At 33.1% G+C, this 18,709-nt stretch overlaps 1 protein-coding gene across 2 annotated transcripts in view; it reads left to right on the top strand.

Annotated features, from left to right (window-relative positions):
• SOS1 (SOS Ras/Rac guanine nucleotide exchange factor 1) overlaps positions 1 to 18,709 on the top strand; it is a 148,979-nt gene that overhangs the window by 69,549 nt on the left and 60,721 nt on the right. For both annotated transcript variants that reach the window (XM_082851863.1, XM_082851862.1), the window contains exons 3-6: positions 3,391 to 3,522; positions 5,546 to 5,710; positions 8,627 to 8,836; positions 11,341 to 11,484. In XM_082851863.1, the coding sequence (XP_082707989.1) occupies positions 3,391 to 3,522; positions 5,546 to 5,710; positions 8,627 to 8,836; positions 11,341 to 11,484 (651 nt within the window). The remainder of the gene's footprint in view (positions 1 to 3,390; positions 3,523 to 5,545; positions 5,711 to 8,626; positions 8,837 to 11,340; positions 11,485 to 18,709) is intronic.

Raw genomic sequence — 18,709 nt, 5'->3', positions numbered from 1 at the left:
CATTTTGACAATACTGATTCATCCAGTCCAAGAACACAGTATATCTTTCCATCTGTTTGTGTCTTCTTTGATTTCTTTCATCAGTGTCTTATAATTTTTGAAGTACAGGTCTTTTGCCTCCTTAGGTAGGTTTATTCCTAGGTATTTTGCTCTTTTTGATGTGATGGTAAATGGAATTGTTTCCTTAATTTCTCTTTCTGATCTTTCATTGTTAGTGTATAGAAATGCAACAGATTTCTGCATATTAATTTTGCATCCTGCAACTTTCCTGAATTCATTGGTGAGCTCTAGTTGTTTTCTGTTAGTGTCTTTAGGATTTTCTATGTAGAGCGTGATGTCATCTGCAAACAGTGACAGTTTTAGTTCTTTTATTCCAATTTGGATCCCTTTTATTTCTCTTTCCTTTTATCTTAGACTTTTTTCCCCGTGAGCTGAATTCTTAAATTTTAAAAGTTTGCATTTCCTTTCCCATTCATTTTTTCTTTAACTTTCTTTTCCTTCACATCCTAAAGAATCTTTGTAATTTCTAATAAGTTTGCCATTCACATTTTGATTTCCCAAGTGATTTCACAATATTTTCTACCTTTCTAGACAGAAAAAAAAAATTCTTCTACACATTCTAAGCCTTTATTACTATTAATAGCACTTCAAAAGTACCTCCAGGTCTGAATATTTACACTGAAGTGCATGTGTAGGAATTTTTATAGATCCTAGAATGTTTCTATTGGAATTGATCATCAAGATTATCTATTTAGACACCTTTATTATGTAAAGGAAAAGACAAGGTTCTGCTAATAAGAGACAGAGCTGAATTGCAAACCTAGCTCTCTATCTTTTATTTTTCCCAAAGCCACTAAATATCAATCAAGGTGGAATTTCTCAATTTAAAACAAAACTATTAATCTTGAAAGTGGCATCTTGAAAGAGTATCTTGAAAGAGTAATAGACTTTATTTAATTCATGAATCTTTCATTGATCATTTCTCCTTGGGCTTCTTTACCTTAAATTATATAAGATAATTATAAAAATAAATTTTATTTTGCTCTAAAATTGTAATTAAATTTGCCACTACAAGATACAAAGTATTTCTTTCAGTCTGGCCTTTCCATATTCAAGGCATCTATTTTGACCCTATTAATCTTTCCCATGACCTTTGGTATTACCTCATAAATATACAGTCCAGTAATACACTAATAAGTAAGCTTAAAATGTTTTCTTCATCATTATTATTTTCCCTTTCTTGCCTTCTCTTTTAGCATTCCTGACTTTCCTTCCCCTTCTTTCTCAAAACAATAGATAAACTCGGAATTAGGTTGATAAAATTGAGATGGGCAAGGATTGCTGTTCTGTTTTCTTTCTCTTCTACCTCAACCCCTGCCTACAGTTTGCCTTGTAATTCTACTGATGATTTTTCTTCAAAGATGTATGTTGAATGTATTTAGAATTATTAGATTGAGTTCAGCTTCTGTTCTGTTCTCCTGCTTTCTATCACCACTACACAGCAGTGCTTTTTAGATTCTAGGTCATCACCCCTTATGCCCAACTAACATTTTTATAAATGAATAGGAAAAATCAGTACATTGCCTATAGTAAAAGAAGGTTTTGTTTTATGAAACTTTGTTCCAGTGTACTATGTATGTGATAATATAAGGATGTAATGTAAAATGTATTAAGATTTCTTACTATGCATTGAGGTCCCCCCCACCAAAAAAATGTTAGCCATAGGGCTATACTATTATAAGGTCTGTAATCATTTATTCAGTTAACCGTGGGTTAAACCCATCAGTATGAAATTTTTAATTGGGAATCATGGTAAAGTTAGTCCTAAATCTCTTGTCATTTTTGGATTATCAAGTCTATAGTATTGACTTGGAAAAAAGGAAAAGAATTCTTGTTTTGGACATTCTTTTCCACCCTTTTCCTCCTTCGTTAGTCCTTTTTCACCTGCCGAACTCCCCCAGTATTTTGGACCTTTGTATTGCCTTTATTATATGAGGGTATAGCATCCTAGCAAATAGCTTTTCAACTAGACATTTGAAAATGTCTGTAAACTCCATTTTTAACTACAATAATTTCTGTGATTAGATTTAAAATGATCACTTTTTTTTTTTTTTTGCGGTACGCGGGCCTGTCACTGCTGTGGCCTCTCCCATTGCGGAGCACAGGCTCTGGACGTGCAGGCCCAGCAGCCATGGCCCACGGGCCCAGCCGCTTTGCGGCATGTGGGATCCTCCTGGACCGGGGCAGGAACCCGTGTCCCCTGCATCGGCAGATGGACTCCCAACCACTATGCCACCAGGGAAGCCCTAAAATGATCACTTCTTATATTTAGAAGCTGACTTATCCTTGAACATAGATGAAGAGAAAATTTCTTAAATTTGAATGGGTTAAACTATTTTCAGTTTATTAACTGAAACATGTCCTGTTATTATTATGTCCTGGAATCAATGTTTCCTTTCCCTCCACAGAATATCACATAGCAATCTTTTTCATTTTCCATCTTAGTAGCAATTGACAAAACTTTTAATTTACACTTACAATCAGGAGTGATGTTAAACAGTTTTTATATATTACTAACTAAATACGGAGCAATTTAAAATACATGTTAAAATTGTGTAATAGCGACCTCTACTGGTTTTAATTATGGTATACTGAAAGTGGATTTTAAAAACTTCAGATAATGAAAGTAGTACCTTTTGTTTGAAGTGAATTATATTAGTTTATTAAAGTCGGGAAATTCAGCTTTTACATGAGTTCTTTCACTTTCAATGGAAATTCTAACCGGATAACTGCTGGATTAAAATGAAATATCTTGATAAAAATTAATAACCTGTGGAAGATTCAAACTCTAATGATAAGCTACAGTGTATTCAAGTTGCTGTTACTAATGTAAACCCTTGATTTCCATGATTTATAAATAGTTTTGAAGTCAAGTACCTTTGCATGATGGATAAAGGAAAAAATTCTTAGAAGTTTCAAGTAGAAAATGCTATTTTAGTTTGTAATTGATGTTGAAATAAAGGACAAATGAGAACTGGATTTAGATATTTTCTTTTTAAGCTTAGGTCTTGTTCCTTGAAATTTTATATAAGTAATGTTTTAAATAGCATCTACTCATTCTTGTCATTAGCTTTACCACAGTGAAGTTGAAATTCAGAATGTGATTTTTCCCCTAGTTAATAGAAGGAACATTTAGTCTCTTAATTGCGTAATTAAGAAACTAGTACATTGGCAGTTATGGTTTTCTCTTAGCTTAGGTATGTTTGTAGTATAAATTATACTACATGTGAAAGCCTGCTTTTGGTATTCTTTGATTTTAAAAGTAAATTGTAAGTGAAGAGCACTATTTAATATATTTGTTGCTTAGTTGTTATTTTCCTATTTTCCAAGGAACGTGTTCAAAAAAGTTTCCCTCATCCAATTGATAAGTGGGCAATAGCTGATGCCCAGTCGGCTATTGAAAAGAGGAAGCGAAGAAACCCTTTATCTCTCCCAGTAGAAAAAATTCATCCTTTGTTAAAGGTAAAGCTGAAATACTGCCTTCTTGCCTTTTAAAAGCAAAATAAAACCCATGATTTTCAAACACAAAGAGTATGTTTTACGGATAATAGAGTCAACTGAAGAGTGACATTCTCTCGTTTTAATTTTTCCAGGAATTTATGTCATGGGGAGGGATGATATAATAGGAAACTATAAGTTGGACAACATGACTTAAAGTAATTTCATACCAACAGTAATAATCAAGCAAATTGAAAGCACTAAGAAAAGTTATAATTGTGGATTTTGTTCATCTCAGATGTTAATAGAACCTCAAAGAGAACTTGTAAAACTCCTTTTTTTGTTGGCTAGACCTAAGTGTCCCTATAAATCCTTCACATAGTTAGACGTGTAGGGACCTCTGTGAGACTGCCATAGGGCTATGTGTAATCTCTGAACAAAAATTCCATAAAGATCACCTATACTATTTAGTCCTATTTGTCATTTATATTAGTCAGTCAGTTGAATCTCTCCAGAACTAATAGAAAAAATAACTGCTGGGAACTCTAATAATGTGATTTCTTTTTTATTTAATACAATGAACAAACTATTGATTAACTCTCACATCAAAAATATAGGTATGATAATAATTAAAACCTTAATAATACTTCTCTGATATCAATAATTTTATGTGTACTATAATACAAGTAAAATGCTAATGCTTGCATACATTATCTGTAGGTTTTATTATTCAACAGAGTTAATTATTATCATCCCCACTTTGTAGATGAGATAACTGAGGCAGAAGGTGATTAAGCAACTTTTAGTTCACAGGACTCTAAGTGAATAGCATTAGGAAATCCACGTCAGTTTGATCTTGTACAAGATTTAAGGCTGAACACTTGGGTGATTAAGACTATCAAAAGGTTATGTTTTGTCCTTTGTTGTTTGAATAGAAATATCTACCTGTATCTTACTAACTGGTCTGAGGAAGTAAGTTCAAGTTATAGAAAATTACTAAGCTGTTAGTCATTGCACTTCTTTATAATTCTCTTTTCATGATTTTTATAGCCATACTTTGAATTATATTCTAAGAGAATTAACAAGTTGAAGTATGTGCATGCTGTATTAATGATTCTAAATGTTGCATTTGAGGGTCTGATTGTGGGTATCATTTCAATTTATTAATATATCCATATCACTATAAACAGTTAATAGTTTTTACATATTCTTAAAGGTAAATGCAACCTGTTCCCAACTTATAAGTAAACTTTTTTTTTTAAGTATAGTTGATCTACAATGTTATATTAGTTTTAGGTGAACAACATAGTGATTCAATATTTTTAGAGATTATACTCCATTTAAAGTTGTTATAAAATATATAAGTAAACTTATTATTTTGAAGTTTTTTTTCTTAATTGGATTGTTTAGAAAATAGAATTTATTTTCCTATAGGAATTGATCAGCCCCACAAAAGCCCATACTCTCTTTGAAGTCTAATAATAGGACTATTTAATGTGCCCTTAATAACCAATGTTGTTCAGCAAGACATAGCATGATTTTTTTTCCATAGAAACAGCCCAGATACCAGGAATGAATGTACCACTAGGGTTTTTAGGAAGCCCAGGTTCCTTGGGAAAGAAGGATAGAGGTATAAGGATGGTAGATATTCCCAGATACCAATAATATATTAACTCTTGTTCTGCATAAAGGAAAAAACCCTCATTTGTCATTCTTAATTCCAGGTATTCTGAATTAGGTAACAATGAGCATTTTTCCCCTCCCCCAAACTTGGGCTTCCATTCCTAGTTTAGGGATTATCTATTTACTTATCTGTACTTCTTAAGTATTTTACATGATCATAGGTAATTTTGCCTTACCTTTTCTTAGTTTACATTTTCAAATAGCAATATGTATATTATTCATAGACGAACTACTTAAAATTAAATGCTGTTGATAATCACACTCCTCAGTAAAAGTTAAGCTAAACTGTATACACTTTTTAAAAACTCAGTGTGTCAAATTTGTAGTAAATAATTTTAAACATGCTTTTCTTTTAATTTTTCAGGAGGTCCTAGGTTATAAAATTGACCACCAGGTTTCTGTTTACATAGTAGCAGTATTAGAATACATTTCTGCAGACATTTTAAAGCTGGTGGGGAATTATGTGCGAAATATACGGCATTATGAAATTACAAAACAAGATATTAAAGTGGCAATGTGTGCTGATAAGGTAGGATACTGATCTATATGTTTTGTTCTTAAATTTTTATTCGTGACTTACTGGGTGCTAACATACTACTTAGACTGAATAAAATTGTATATTGTTTGTTAGGGCATACTTTTAGTACTCTAATGGCAAGAACTCCAGATATCACTTTATGTAAATAAAGTATTATATATATAGTATTTAAATGTGTTTAAGTATGTCATGTAGCTTTTCTTTTATGTGTTGCTGCATGTAGGGTTAATAACAGTAATAATCTCTTATTAGTGAATTTCTTAAATTTTTATTTGCATTGGAAGACTTAGAAGATTATGGATTTACTTGAAAAGAATATTCAAAAATGTAAAAATACTGGGTTGGCCAAAAGGTTCATTCGTAAGATGGCTCTCTAGTAGCGCTTAGTTGTCTTTAACTTCATTTGAAACAGTTTTGTTAGATTGTATTGTGACAGCTGTCATTTCAGTATGCATTTAAAAAAGACTTATCAAAATTGGTGAATTTTTGTGTAGCCATTTTAATATTGAAGATGTAAGAAAAAAAGCAACATTTTCGGCATATTATGCTGTATTATTTCAAGAAAGGTAAAAATGCAACTGAAACACAAAAAAAGATTTGTGCAGTGTATGGAGAAGGTGCTGTGACTGATCAAACGTGTCAAAAGTGGTTTGGGATATTTCGAGCTAGAGATTTCTCTCTGGATGATGCTCAACGGTCAGGTAGACCATTTGAAGTTGATAGCGAGCATATGGAGACATTAAATCAGAACAGTCAACGTTATACCACGCGGGAGATAGCCGACATACTCAAAATATCCAAATCAAGCATTGAAAATCATTTGTACCAGCCTGGTTATGTTAATCGCTTTGATGTTTGGGTTCCACATAAGTTAAGTGAAAAAAATCCTTGACCATATTTCCGCCTGCAATTCTCTGCTGAAATGTAATTAAAACATTCCATTTTTAAAACAAATTGTGACGGGCGATGAAAAGTGGATACTGTACAACAGTGTGGAATGGAAGAGATCATGGGGCAAGTGGGGCAAGATCCCACCAACCACACCAAAGGCCGGTCTTCATCCAAAGAAGGTGATGTTGTGTATATGGTGGGATTGGAAGGGAGTCCTCTATTATGAGCTCTTCTGGAATACCAAATGATTAATTCCAATAAGTACTGCTCCCAACTAGACCAACTGAAAGCAGCACTCGACGAAAAGCATCCAGAATTAGTCAACAGAAAATGCATAATCTTCCATCAGAATACCGCAAGACCGCATGTTTCTTTGATGACCAGGCAAAAACTGTTACAGCTTGGCTGGGAAGTTCTGATTCATCCGCTGTATTCACCAGACATTGCACCTTCGAATTTCCATTTATTTCAGTCTTTACAAAATTCTCTTAATGGAAAAAATTTCAATTCCCTGGATGACTGTAAAAGACACCTGGAACAGTTCTCTGCTCAAAAAGCTAAAAAGTTTTGGGAAGGTGGAATTACGAAGTTGCCTGAAAAATGGCAGAAGGTAGTGGAACAAAATGGGTGAATGCGTTGTTCAATAAATTTCTTGGTGAAAATGTATCTTTTATTTTTACTTAAAAATGAAGGAACTTTTTGGCCAACCCAATACTAAACTCTTGAGAGTTTAATTTCATTGCCTAGCTTTCTTTATGTTTTTTTTTCCTAGCTTTCTTTAGATACTACTTGTATGGTTTTACTATGATTATGTTAAGAGCAAACATTTATTGAAAGTTAAGCATATATGCGACTTATCTCATTTGGTCCTTATGATATCCCTCTAAGGTAGATGCTCTTATCTACATTTTATAAAAGGGAAACTGAAGTTCAGAGAGATAAAGAAATTGGTCTAGAATTTTCTGAGAAGTTTCAAAGCCTAGACGTGAACTCCAGATCTGAGTCTAAGTCATTGTGCTGTACTGTCTCAGTAATTTTATTTTATAAAAATGAGTTTTCAGAAAAGAAAATATTTTCTGATGAAGCGTTTCACTCCCTTTTTTCCAACTATTATTGATTCGGAATATTCTTTCTGATTGCTGAATCCACTTAAATATATTTTAGTATATTTGTTCTTTCAGAATGTAAAAATCACCTCATCTGAAGGATTTCAGATGTTTTTATTTTTTAATGAATGAGTATTTGATTTTAAAATAGTTATTTTTCAATGAATATAAAATATTTGATACTTTTAAGTGAATTGATAAAATATTTCTGAGTATGTAGTACGTGCTCACACAGAGAAGAGATGCAAGAGAAGTATAGAACGAGACTGTAAATTTGATGAAAGGGTACTTATATTTGTGAAACAAGCAGAAAGTAATACAAGATAAAATATTTTATTATGTTATAGGGATAATGATGTTGAAGTTCACAGGAGGGAAGAGATAAGGTTTAGCAAGAGTAGTAATAGTAGACTTCTTGGATAATGATGTTGAAGTTCACAGGAGGGAAAAGATAAGGTTTAGCAAGAGTAGTAATAGTAGACTTCTTGGGAAAAAACAGGACTTATTTTGATCAATCACCAACAAACGTAGGAATTATTCAAATATGAATTATGTGAGGCCCTGGAATGAAGTGGTGATGTCAAGGTTATGAAACAGAGGAAACTAAGAGAGAAATCCAAGACAAGGTTTGGAAACAAATTAGAAGTAATACACAGTTAACAAGAGAGACAGACAGACAGATACTTGTATTGACAGAGAACTTGGAAGAGGCAGTTTGTGATACCTGATGTAGAATTTTTGTCTTAGAGAAGCTGTGGAGGGGGAAATGACATTATATCCGAGAAGAGGTAATTGTGTGTCTGCTTATTATCATTTAAGAACTGTATTCAAATAATAGCTTAGGGTGCTTCACTTCAAGTTGAACTACAGATTCATATTTTATTATACTTTTTTCTATCTCTGACTGTAGGTATTGATGGATATGTTTCATCAAGATGTAGAAGATATAAATATATTATCTTTAACTGATGAAGAGCCTTCCACCTCAGGAGAGCAAACTTATTATGATTTGGTAAAAGCATTTATGGCAGAAATTCGACAATACATAAGGGAACTTAATTTAATTATAAAAGTTTTTAGAGAGCCCTTTGTCTCCAATTCAAAATTGTTTTCAGCTAACGTAAGTATCATTGAATAAATGTATATCATTGCATGTGTTGTTAATTTTACATGACCACTCAAATCTGAATTTGTATAGTTCATGATTGCTAATTGGTCCACTTTTTAAAAGTAGTGGGATTTAATTCATCATGACTGTGATCAAAAATAAAGTTGCTACAACAGTTTTGATAAATTAAACATCAGAAATTAAAAGACAAAATCTAAACTAGACTGATTGTGTAAGTACAAATGAATTCACAGACTCTTCCATGTACTCCAAAGAATAAAACCTCTTGTTTAGGTGGAAGATTTCTATTTTTATTTGACTCATTTGTATCATTGAACCAACACTTCATCAGGGCTGCCTATATTTTTGATGCCATACTTGGTAATGGGGATTCAAAGATGAATAAAAAACCATTCTTCTGTCAAGTTTAGTCCAGTAAGACAGAAATGTAAACTTTAAATTAAATTGCAATACAATGTGGTAATTACCATAAACAGAAGTATGACAACAGTATTTTGGGGAGCACAAAGGAAGGTGCCAATAACTGAAAATTAGAGAAGGGACTGCTGATCTTATAGTAGTAATTAGACCAACCTTATTGGGTCCTGGAGAAATGCTAAATGGGAACAGTTGAGATTGTCTAAGGGAGTTGCATTCTAGTAATTTCCAGAACTGTAGCTACGTAGTCACAGGTGACTGATGGAGAAGTGGTGCTCACAACAGAGGCTGAGACTGGTATTCACTCACTGTTACGGCAATGAGCAGACATTAAAAAATAAAGGAGTAGATTTTGAGTCGCACAAATCTGTAAATATAGTAAAAAAACATTGAATTGTTCACTTTAGGATGAATTGCATGGTATGTAAATTATATTTTAATAAAGTTGTTTAAAAACAAAGTGGTAAAGAATAGGCAAAGATTTCTTAGGACACAAAAATCAAGAACCATAAAATTAAAAATTAATGAATTAGACTTCATTAAAATGAAAAAAACTTTTGCTCTTTGAAAAGCATTGTCAGAAAAATTAAAATGTAAGCCACAGATTGTAGGAACCTGTTTGAATTACATATATCTAACAAAGGGTTTGTATTCAGAATATATAAAGAACTTTTGCAGGTCTCAATAATAAGAAAAACAGCCTGATATTTTAGGTGGGCAAAAAATTTGAACACTTTATAAAAGAAGGTATGCCAATGACCAAAAAGCACATCAAAAGATGCTCAACATTAATAGTCATAAGGAAAATGCAAATTAAGACCATAATGAGACACTACTACACACTCATTAGAAAAGCTAAAATTAAAAAGACAATACTGAATGTTGAAAAGAATGTGGAGCAACTGCTTTTGGGAATGTAAAATTCCCACATTGCTTCTGAGAATGTAATCTGGTATAAATATTTAGGAAAAGAATTTGGTAATTTCATATAATATTAACCATAAGGTAGCCATACAACCTAGCAATTCCACTACAAAATCACAGTTGGGTAAAACATCCATTCAAAGTTCAAAATAGACCAGTGGATTTTAATGTGCAAAATTTATATAGTTTCAGATTCTATGTTGCAACTAACCTTTAAGAAGCTACCATTTATTGACTTGTATAATACCATAAAAAGATATTCACTCCATATATATGAAATTTCCAGAATAGGCAAATCCATAGAGATAGAAAGTGGATTAGTAGTTGCCAGAGACTGGGGATGGGTGTGTCGGGGAAGAATGGAGAGGGCTACTACTGGATACAGCCTTTCTTTTTGAGGTGATGAAGATGTTCTAGAATTTGATGGTAGTGATGATTGAACAGGCTGTGAATATGTGAAAGTACACTTTAAAAGGGTGGATTTTATGGTACGTGACATATCTCAGTGAAGAAACTATGCAGAAAAAGAAAAGGGTATCCACAGTTATTTGAATAGACTCCTCCATTTTCCAACTACATGTCTTTGTAAAGCTAGATTTTCTTCATATGCTTTAACCAAAGCAACATATCACAACAGATTGAATGCAGAAATATACATGAAAAGCCAGCTATCTTCTATTAAACTAGGTGTTAGAGATTTGCAAAAATGTAAAACAGTGCCATTCTCCTCACTAAGATTTTTAGTTGTTCTAGAAAAATATAGTTACTTTTCATAAAAGAACTCTTTATTGTTATTTTTAAATGAATTAAATGTTTTATAATTTTCTTGGTTTTAATTTCTAATATAGTAAATGTTGATAGTAAATAATTTCTAATATAGTAAGCAAAAGCCCTTTGGAGTTTTCAGTAATTTTTAAGAGTGTGAAGGAGTCCTGAGAACCAAAAGTTTGAGAACCAGTGACCTAGAGAAATGTGTTTTGCAAACTGTACTTCATTGCCAAAGGAATTCTTTGTCTTTTACTTATATTTGTAAGTTGTTAAAATTTCTCACTGTATCTGCCATGTTAAATTTCATGATTATAAAATGACTTATTGGCTCAAAATTTGTTTTATTATACCACCTAACTGAATTCATGTGTTTTTCATCCCAACAGGATGTAGAAAATATATTTAGTCGTATAGTGGATATACATGAACTTAGTGTAAAGTTACTGGGCCATATAGAAGATACTGTAGAAATGACAGATGAAGGCAGTCCCCATCCATTAGTAGGAAGTTGCTTTGAAGACTTAGCAGAGGTAAGTAATTATACACCAAAAAAGTCTGCATCTAGAAGGCCCGACATTTGAATTAAAATTGGAATCTGAATTCTTGTTTCCAGCTAACATATACATTAACTGCTGACTACTCAACTATATTGCCTCTTCCTCAAAGGGTCATTGTCAGCATTTGTTTCCATTATCTCACGAAACTTAGAAAAAGTAGTTTCTCATCATTATAAAAAACAGATCCCACAGCTGACACTTAATTGGCTATCTTATCAATGAAGAGGCCACAGAACTTGGACCTGAGGTCAAACTACTTGTGTTCCAGTCTAAAATCTACTACTTAGTAGTTGTATGTGTCCGTGGGCAATTTACTTCACATCTCTAAACCTCTCTAGCTATATTTGTAAAAGAAAGATAATAATAGGACTCAGGATTTTTTTTTTTTTTTTTTTTTTTTGGTTTTTTTTTTTGTGGTACGCGGGCCTCTCACTGTTGTGGCCTCTCCCGTTGCGGAGCACAGGCTCAGCGGCCATGGCTCACAGGCCCAGCCGCTCCGCAGCATGTGGGATCTTCCCGGACCGGGGCACGAACCCGTGTCCCCTGCATCGGCAGGCGGACTCTCAACCACTGTGCCACCAGGGAAGCCCGACTCAGGATTTTTTGAAAGTTAAATAACTTTCCTGAAATATTTAGCTAACCAGCTTCATACAGCTACTTAATATATGGTAACTGTGCATAATTATTTAGAATAGGAGGGATGAAGTGAATAGGGAAATCAAGTCCAGGACCTAGATGATTCAGATATCATAGGGGGAGAAAAATGGTAACCTTCTCCTTGATATGTCAAGTGCTAAAATACTGAGTTAGCCCTTACAAGTTAGCATTGATAGTCACTCTGAAATTTCTAGCTCTTTGTTCTCATTCCGAAATCAACCATATCTTTTTTTTTTTTTTTTTGCGGTACGCGGGCCTCTCACTGTTGTGGCCTCTCCCGTTGCGGAGCACAGGCTCCGGACGCACAGGCTTAGTGGCCATGGCTCACGGGCCCAGCCGCTCTGCGGCATGTGGGATCTTCCCGGACCGGGACACGAACCCGTGTCCCCTGCATCGGCAGGCGGACTCTCAACCACTGCGCCACCAGGGGAGCCCTGAATATTTTTTTTATAAATTTGTTTATCTTATTTATTTTTGGCTGCTTCGGGTCTTCATTGCTGTGCGCAGCCTTTCCTCTAGTTGCGGAGAGCGGGTGCTACTCTTCGTTGCGGTGCACAGGCTTCTCATTGTGGTGGCTTCTCTTGTTGCAGAGCCAGGCTCTAGGTGCATGGGCTTCAGTAGTTGTGGCACACGGGCTCAGTAGTTGTGGCTTGCAGGCTCTAGAGCACAGGCTCAGTAGTTGTGGTGCACAGGCTTAGTTGTTCTGCGGCATGTAGGATATTCCCGGACCAGGGCTCGAACCCATGTCTCCTGCATTGGCAGGCAGATTCTTAACTGCTGTGCTCCCAGGGAAGCCCAAGCTACTGAATATTTTAAAAACCAAACTGTTTTTTTTTTTAATTTAAAAGGGAAGGTAAACTAAACTTCTCAGCACATAAAATGGGCTTGTATTCAGAAGATAAGAAAAACTAAACAACTGTAAACTCTCTTTAAAATTTAGAAAAATTTATAGATAATAACAAACTTTATTTGATTTTAAAACATTTAGGAAAATCACCAAAAGAATAGAAATACTACCTATATCTTACAATGTACAAGAACTGTAGGAACACTTTTTAATCTTTTCCACTGATAATAGGAAAGAATAATGAAGTAAAGAAAAAGTAAAGTAACCTCATTTAAAATGGCATAGTACAGTTGGCCTTCTGTTATCAGCAGATGTGGAACCCACAGATACAGAGGGCTGACTGTAATATGATACAAATAAATCCAACTACATTATACTACTATGTTAGTAACTCAGTATATGTAAACTGATGAAACTCGCCTATTTAAAGAAAGTACTTATTTTTTATTTTTAAAAGTCCATTTCTTGCAGCTTGTAGAGACACACCCAAAACAGAACCACAGAAATATTTAAAATAAAGGGATTGGGCTTCCCTGGTGGCGCAGTGGTTGAGAGTCTGCCTGCCAATGCAGAGGATACGGGTTCGTGCCCTGGTCCGGGAAGATCCCACATGCCATGGAGCGGCTATGCCCATGAGCCATGGCCACTGAGCCTGCGCGTCTGGAGCCTGTGCTCTGCAACGGGAGAGGCCACAATGGTGAGAGGCCCGCATACTGCAAAAAATAAAATAAAATAAAGTAAAGGGATTGAAAAGTCAACATATGAAAACAAATAAAGGGAAGCTAGTATATAAATATCAATTGATATAATTAGGAAAAGTAAGCTTGGTGGGGAGGACATTAGAGAGGAACACTACCTAAATAGGAAAAGGGACAACGTCATGAAGATACAACAATCATGAATGTATGTGTACCTGATTATAAAGCCTCAAAATATAAGAAATAGAAACTGACAGAATTACGAGAAATGGAAAAAAATTTACTATCATGATAGGAAATTGTAGCACATCTCTATCACAAACAGAAAAAAGATTAAGGCTATAGAAGTTAAAATAAGAAAATGAACAGGTTTGATTATGTATATATGGATGATTCTAGATTCATTTCAAGATACCAGTTATATTTACAAAAAGTGGTTACAGTATTAGATAAAAAAGGAAGTCTCATATTACATAATAGCATATAAACCATCTTTTCTGACTATGAAATTAAATTAGAAATCACAATAAAAAGTTTTTAAAATACTAAGAAATCTTAAAAATGAATTTCTAAATATCTCATGGATTAAAGAGGCAGTGACAATGAAAATTACAAAATACTTGAAATTGAGCAAAAGTGAAAGTACTATATTACAAAACCCTGTAAGATGCAACTAAAGCAATGCATAAAGAAAAACTTACAGTTTTAGACATATATTTTAAAAAGTAGATATAACTAAAAATAAATGAGTAAAGGTTTCAATCCAAGAAACAGGAAAGATAATGTAAATTTGAGAGTTGATAATAATAAAAACAACATAAAGGAAGTAATAGAAGAACAGAATTAATGAACTAGAAAGCACACAACAGATAGAACAAAACCTCTAATAATGTTGATCAAGGGAGAAAAAAGAAAAAGCATAAATATTAAGAAAAAGTTATAACTAACTACAGATTGCAACTTTTAAAATCATTCAGGAATGCTGAGATCCATTTGAAAATTTTTGAGAACTGGGATGGAGTGGTTAACTTCTTAAAAAATATAAAATAGGAAAATTGACTTAAGAAATAGATATCCTAAAAAAAATAGATATCCTAATTAACTTAAAAACCATTAAAAATTGAATAATCAAATCTATGTTTCAACAAATGACATGAGGCATACACTAAGTATTAGGAGTTTTACCAGTCTTCAAGAAACAGTTAACCTTACTCTTTTGAAAGTTGTCCACTGCTCCATTCAGTTTAGAAATAGTACCATAAGGTATTCAGAAGTAAACCCAATAAACATATGCAAGATTTTTGTTAAGAAAACCACAAAATAGATTCATAAGGAAGATAAAAAATAGGGACACAAAGGGCAACTCAATTTTTTAGGATTATATATCAATACATATATTATCAAAACTGGATAAGAGTAATACAAGAAAGAAATATGAACCACTCTCACATACTGACACAACTGGCAAAGAAAAGTAATCAGTTTATAATTAAATAAAAACTGTGGCCAGTATGATATATCTTAGGAAGTTTACTCTTAAGTGGTTTGAAATTTTTTTAAAGTTAATGTAATATTTCACATTAACATTAAAATCTCAACAGATAAGAAAAAGCATAGAAAAACATTCATTCAGGAATTTCTTTCAAATGTTGAGCAAAGTAGGAATAGAAGGGACCTTTCTTAATCTAATAAAGGATATCTATCAAAAACCTATGAAAGATATATTTAATGACTAAGCTGTAGGAGAATGCCACTCACTACTTCTTTTCAGCACTCTAATAGAGATACTAGCCAAAAGACAGAAAAAGAATAGAAAAGACAAAATGGTCCTATTTGTAGTCAACATAATTGTCTACACAGCAAATCCAAGAAAATATATATAGTGTTGTAACTATTAGGCAAGTTCAGTATAGTTGCTAGATAAAAGACCAACATAAAAATTGCTAGCATTACTATACTCAGTTCCAACCAAGTGAATGTATAATATTAAAGGAAAAAGGCTCCATTCTCTCTAGTAACAAAACTATAAGGTATTCAGAAATAAACCCAATAAACATATGTATGCAAGACTTTTGTTAAGAAAATCATAAAATAATGACATTCATAAGGAAAATCTGAAGAAATGGAAATACCATGTTCATGGAAAGACTCAATACTGTATTGATGCAGTTGTCCCCGAATAATCTATAAATCAGCAAGCTGATCGTAAAATTCATGTGGAAGAATGAAGGGACAAAAATAACAATTTTGAGGAAGAACAAGTTGAGGGGACTTGTCCTATCAGATTTTAAGATTTATTACAAAGCCACAGTAAATACGATTTATTACAAAGCCACATTATTAGTTGTAGATATAGACAATTAGTGGAACAGAATAGAGCACCCTGAAAAAGAATACACATACACACGATATGTGACCGAGATTACATTTTAATCAGTAGAGAAATAACAAACTAATTAATAAATGATGCTGGGTCAAAACTGGTTTTCCATGTGGAAAGAAAATATTCCTTCCTTAGCTCACATCATACAGGAAAAACTCTCAGTAGTTTAAATAAAATCTAAAAATGAAAAGCAAAACTTCAGAAGTTCAGAAGAAAATACAGGAGAACATATTTATCACTTTGAAGTAGGAAGGGTTTCTTAACACATAGAAAGTACAAACCATAAAAGAAGAGATTAAAATTTTTAAACTTTTGTTCACACACAAAAAACCATAAAGTTACGAGAAGCACAAAAGAATGAAATTGAACTCCTTACCTCACACCGTATATAAACATAAGTTCAAAATGGATCAGAGACTTAATATAAGAACTAAAATTATCAGACTCTTAGGAAAAGCATGGCTAAGTCTTCATGACCTTGACTTTGCAAAGGATTCTTAAATATTACACCAAAAGCATGAGTGAGAAAAGAAAAAAATACATAATTTAGACTTAAAATGTAAAACGTTCGTGCTTCAAAGAGTACCATCAAAAGTGAAAGGACAGCACACAGAATGGGAGAAGATATTTGCAAATCATATGTCTGATAATATATGATATATTCAGTGTATATAAAGAACTCTTACAAAAAAGACAAACAACTCAGTTTTTAAATGGTCAAAGGATTTGAATAGGAATTTCTCCAAAGAATATATAAAAATGGCCAACAAGCACATGAAAAGATGTTTAGCATCATTAGTCATAAGTAAAATGCAAATCAAAACCATTATGAAATACCACTTCACACTCACTAAGACGGCTAGAATTAAATTTTTAAAATGAAAGGAAAATACCAAGTGTTGGAGAGGATGTGGAGAAATTAGAACCTTCAAACTTTGCTGGTGGGAATGTAAATAAAATGGTGCAATTGCTATGGAAAATAGTTCTTCAAAAAATTAAAGAGTTACTGTATGATCCAGCAATTCCAAAAGGTTGCATACTGTGTAATTCCTTTTATATGACTTTCTTGAAATGAAAAAACTATTGAGGTGCAGAATAGATCAGTGGTTGCTGGGGGCTAAAGAGGCTATGATGGGAAGGAGGAAGGTGTGGCTATAAAAGGGTGGCAACAAGAGCCATCCTTGTGGTGATGGAAATATTTTATACTTTACTACATCAATGTCAATGGCCAGGTTGTGATATTGCACTATATTGTACTATTCTAAGAGGTTACCAGTGGGGAAAACTGGGTAGTGTGCAGACAGACAGAATCTTTCCGTATTATTTCTTACAACTACATGTGAATCTAAATTATCTCAGAGTAAAAAATTTACCTAAAAAAAGATATATTTATACAGTGGAATATTATACAGAGTTTGAAGTAAATGAACTGTAAGGAACTATATGAATCATATTGGATAAATCATTAAAACAACTGAATATAAAAACCAAATTGCAGAAGAATTTATTGTTACTATGTACATTACAATATTTATATAAAATTTGAAAACATTGCCTTGTTTCTTGATACATATGTAATTATGATATAAAAATATACTTGGAAATAATCAAATTCAGGATAGTGATTTCCTCTGGGGATTAGCAGGAGAGGAAATTACCTTCTGAAAGGGAGCTCAGGAGGATCAATTACATCTCTACTGTTTTATTTCTTTAAAAAAAAAAACGGTGAAGTGTTATAAAATGTTGAGCTCTTTTTGAGCTAGATGGTGAATATGGTTGTTAAACTGTTTTCTGTACTTTTCTGTATGTTTAGAATAGTCTATATTTTTAACTGTTAATACACAGTTGTGTGTATCAATAGTTAAATTTTTAAATGAATCTTATAAGTATTGCATTTAACCAGTAAACTGATCATAATATCATCTATTAATTTATACGAGGATGCTTAGAAGTGCTTGCCATTCTATAAATTTATCCTCAGGAATAAAACTATGTGATAAGAGCTTGGATTTCCAGTTAGTTGTCAATTTTTTTCTCTCTTGAAATTAGCTATTTTAGAATGATAATACTAGATACCATTTATTCACCGCTAAATATGTGCATACGCTATTGCAAGCACTTTGTGTGTATCTCATTTAATTCCTAAAACAACTCCTTGAAGTAGATATCATCTACATTTTCCAATGAGGGAGCTTGGCTTAGAGAGAGTAAATGTTGATAGTTTGTCAGAGGTCACACAGCTAGTAAGTAGTACAATCAGAAGTGGAACCTGAGTCTCTCTGATGCTAGAGTCATGCTTTTAAGCCACTACACTGTCTGTATAGTCTTTACTTTATATGTGTAATTGTCATAAAAATTCTATAATAAATTAGAGTTTATTGAAAGGGGAGGAGGACAAACATTATCTGCTCTATATAAGTTCATGAATTCAAGAGACCCAAGATAAAAGCATCCAATCACATTTTTATTCCTCTCTCCCATCCAGTCTATTCATAACCTGACTCCCTCCTGCTGTTATTGTTGAAAACCTACTATCCATTCCTGTAAGATCTGCAATGGACTGCAATTTCCATTGTTATATTATTACAGAAATTTTCAGTTGAGAAGACAGTT

Source organism: Leucopleurus acutus (assembly GCF_964270905.1).
Source record: "Leucopleurus acutus genome assembly, chromosome: 12".
In the NCBI taxonomy this organism is placed as follows: domain Eukaryota; kingdom Metazoa; phylum Chordata; class Mammalia; order Artiodactyla; family Delphinidae; genus Leucopleurus; species Leucopleurus acutus.
Note: the sequence above shows the minus strand (reverse complement) of the source record. Positions and strands in the feature narration are given on the sequence as shown.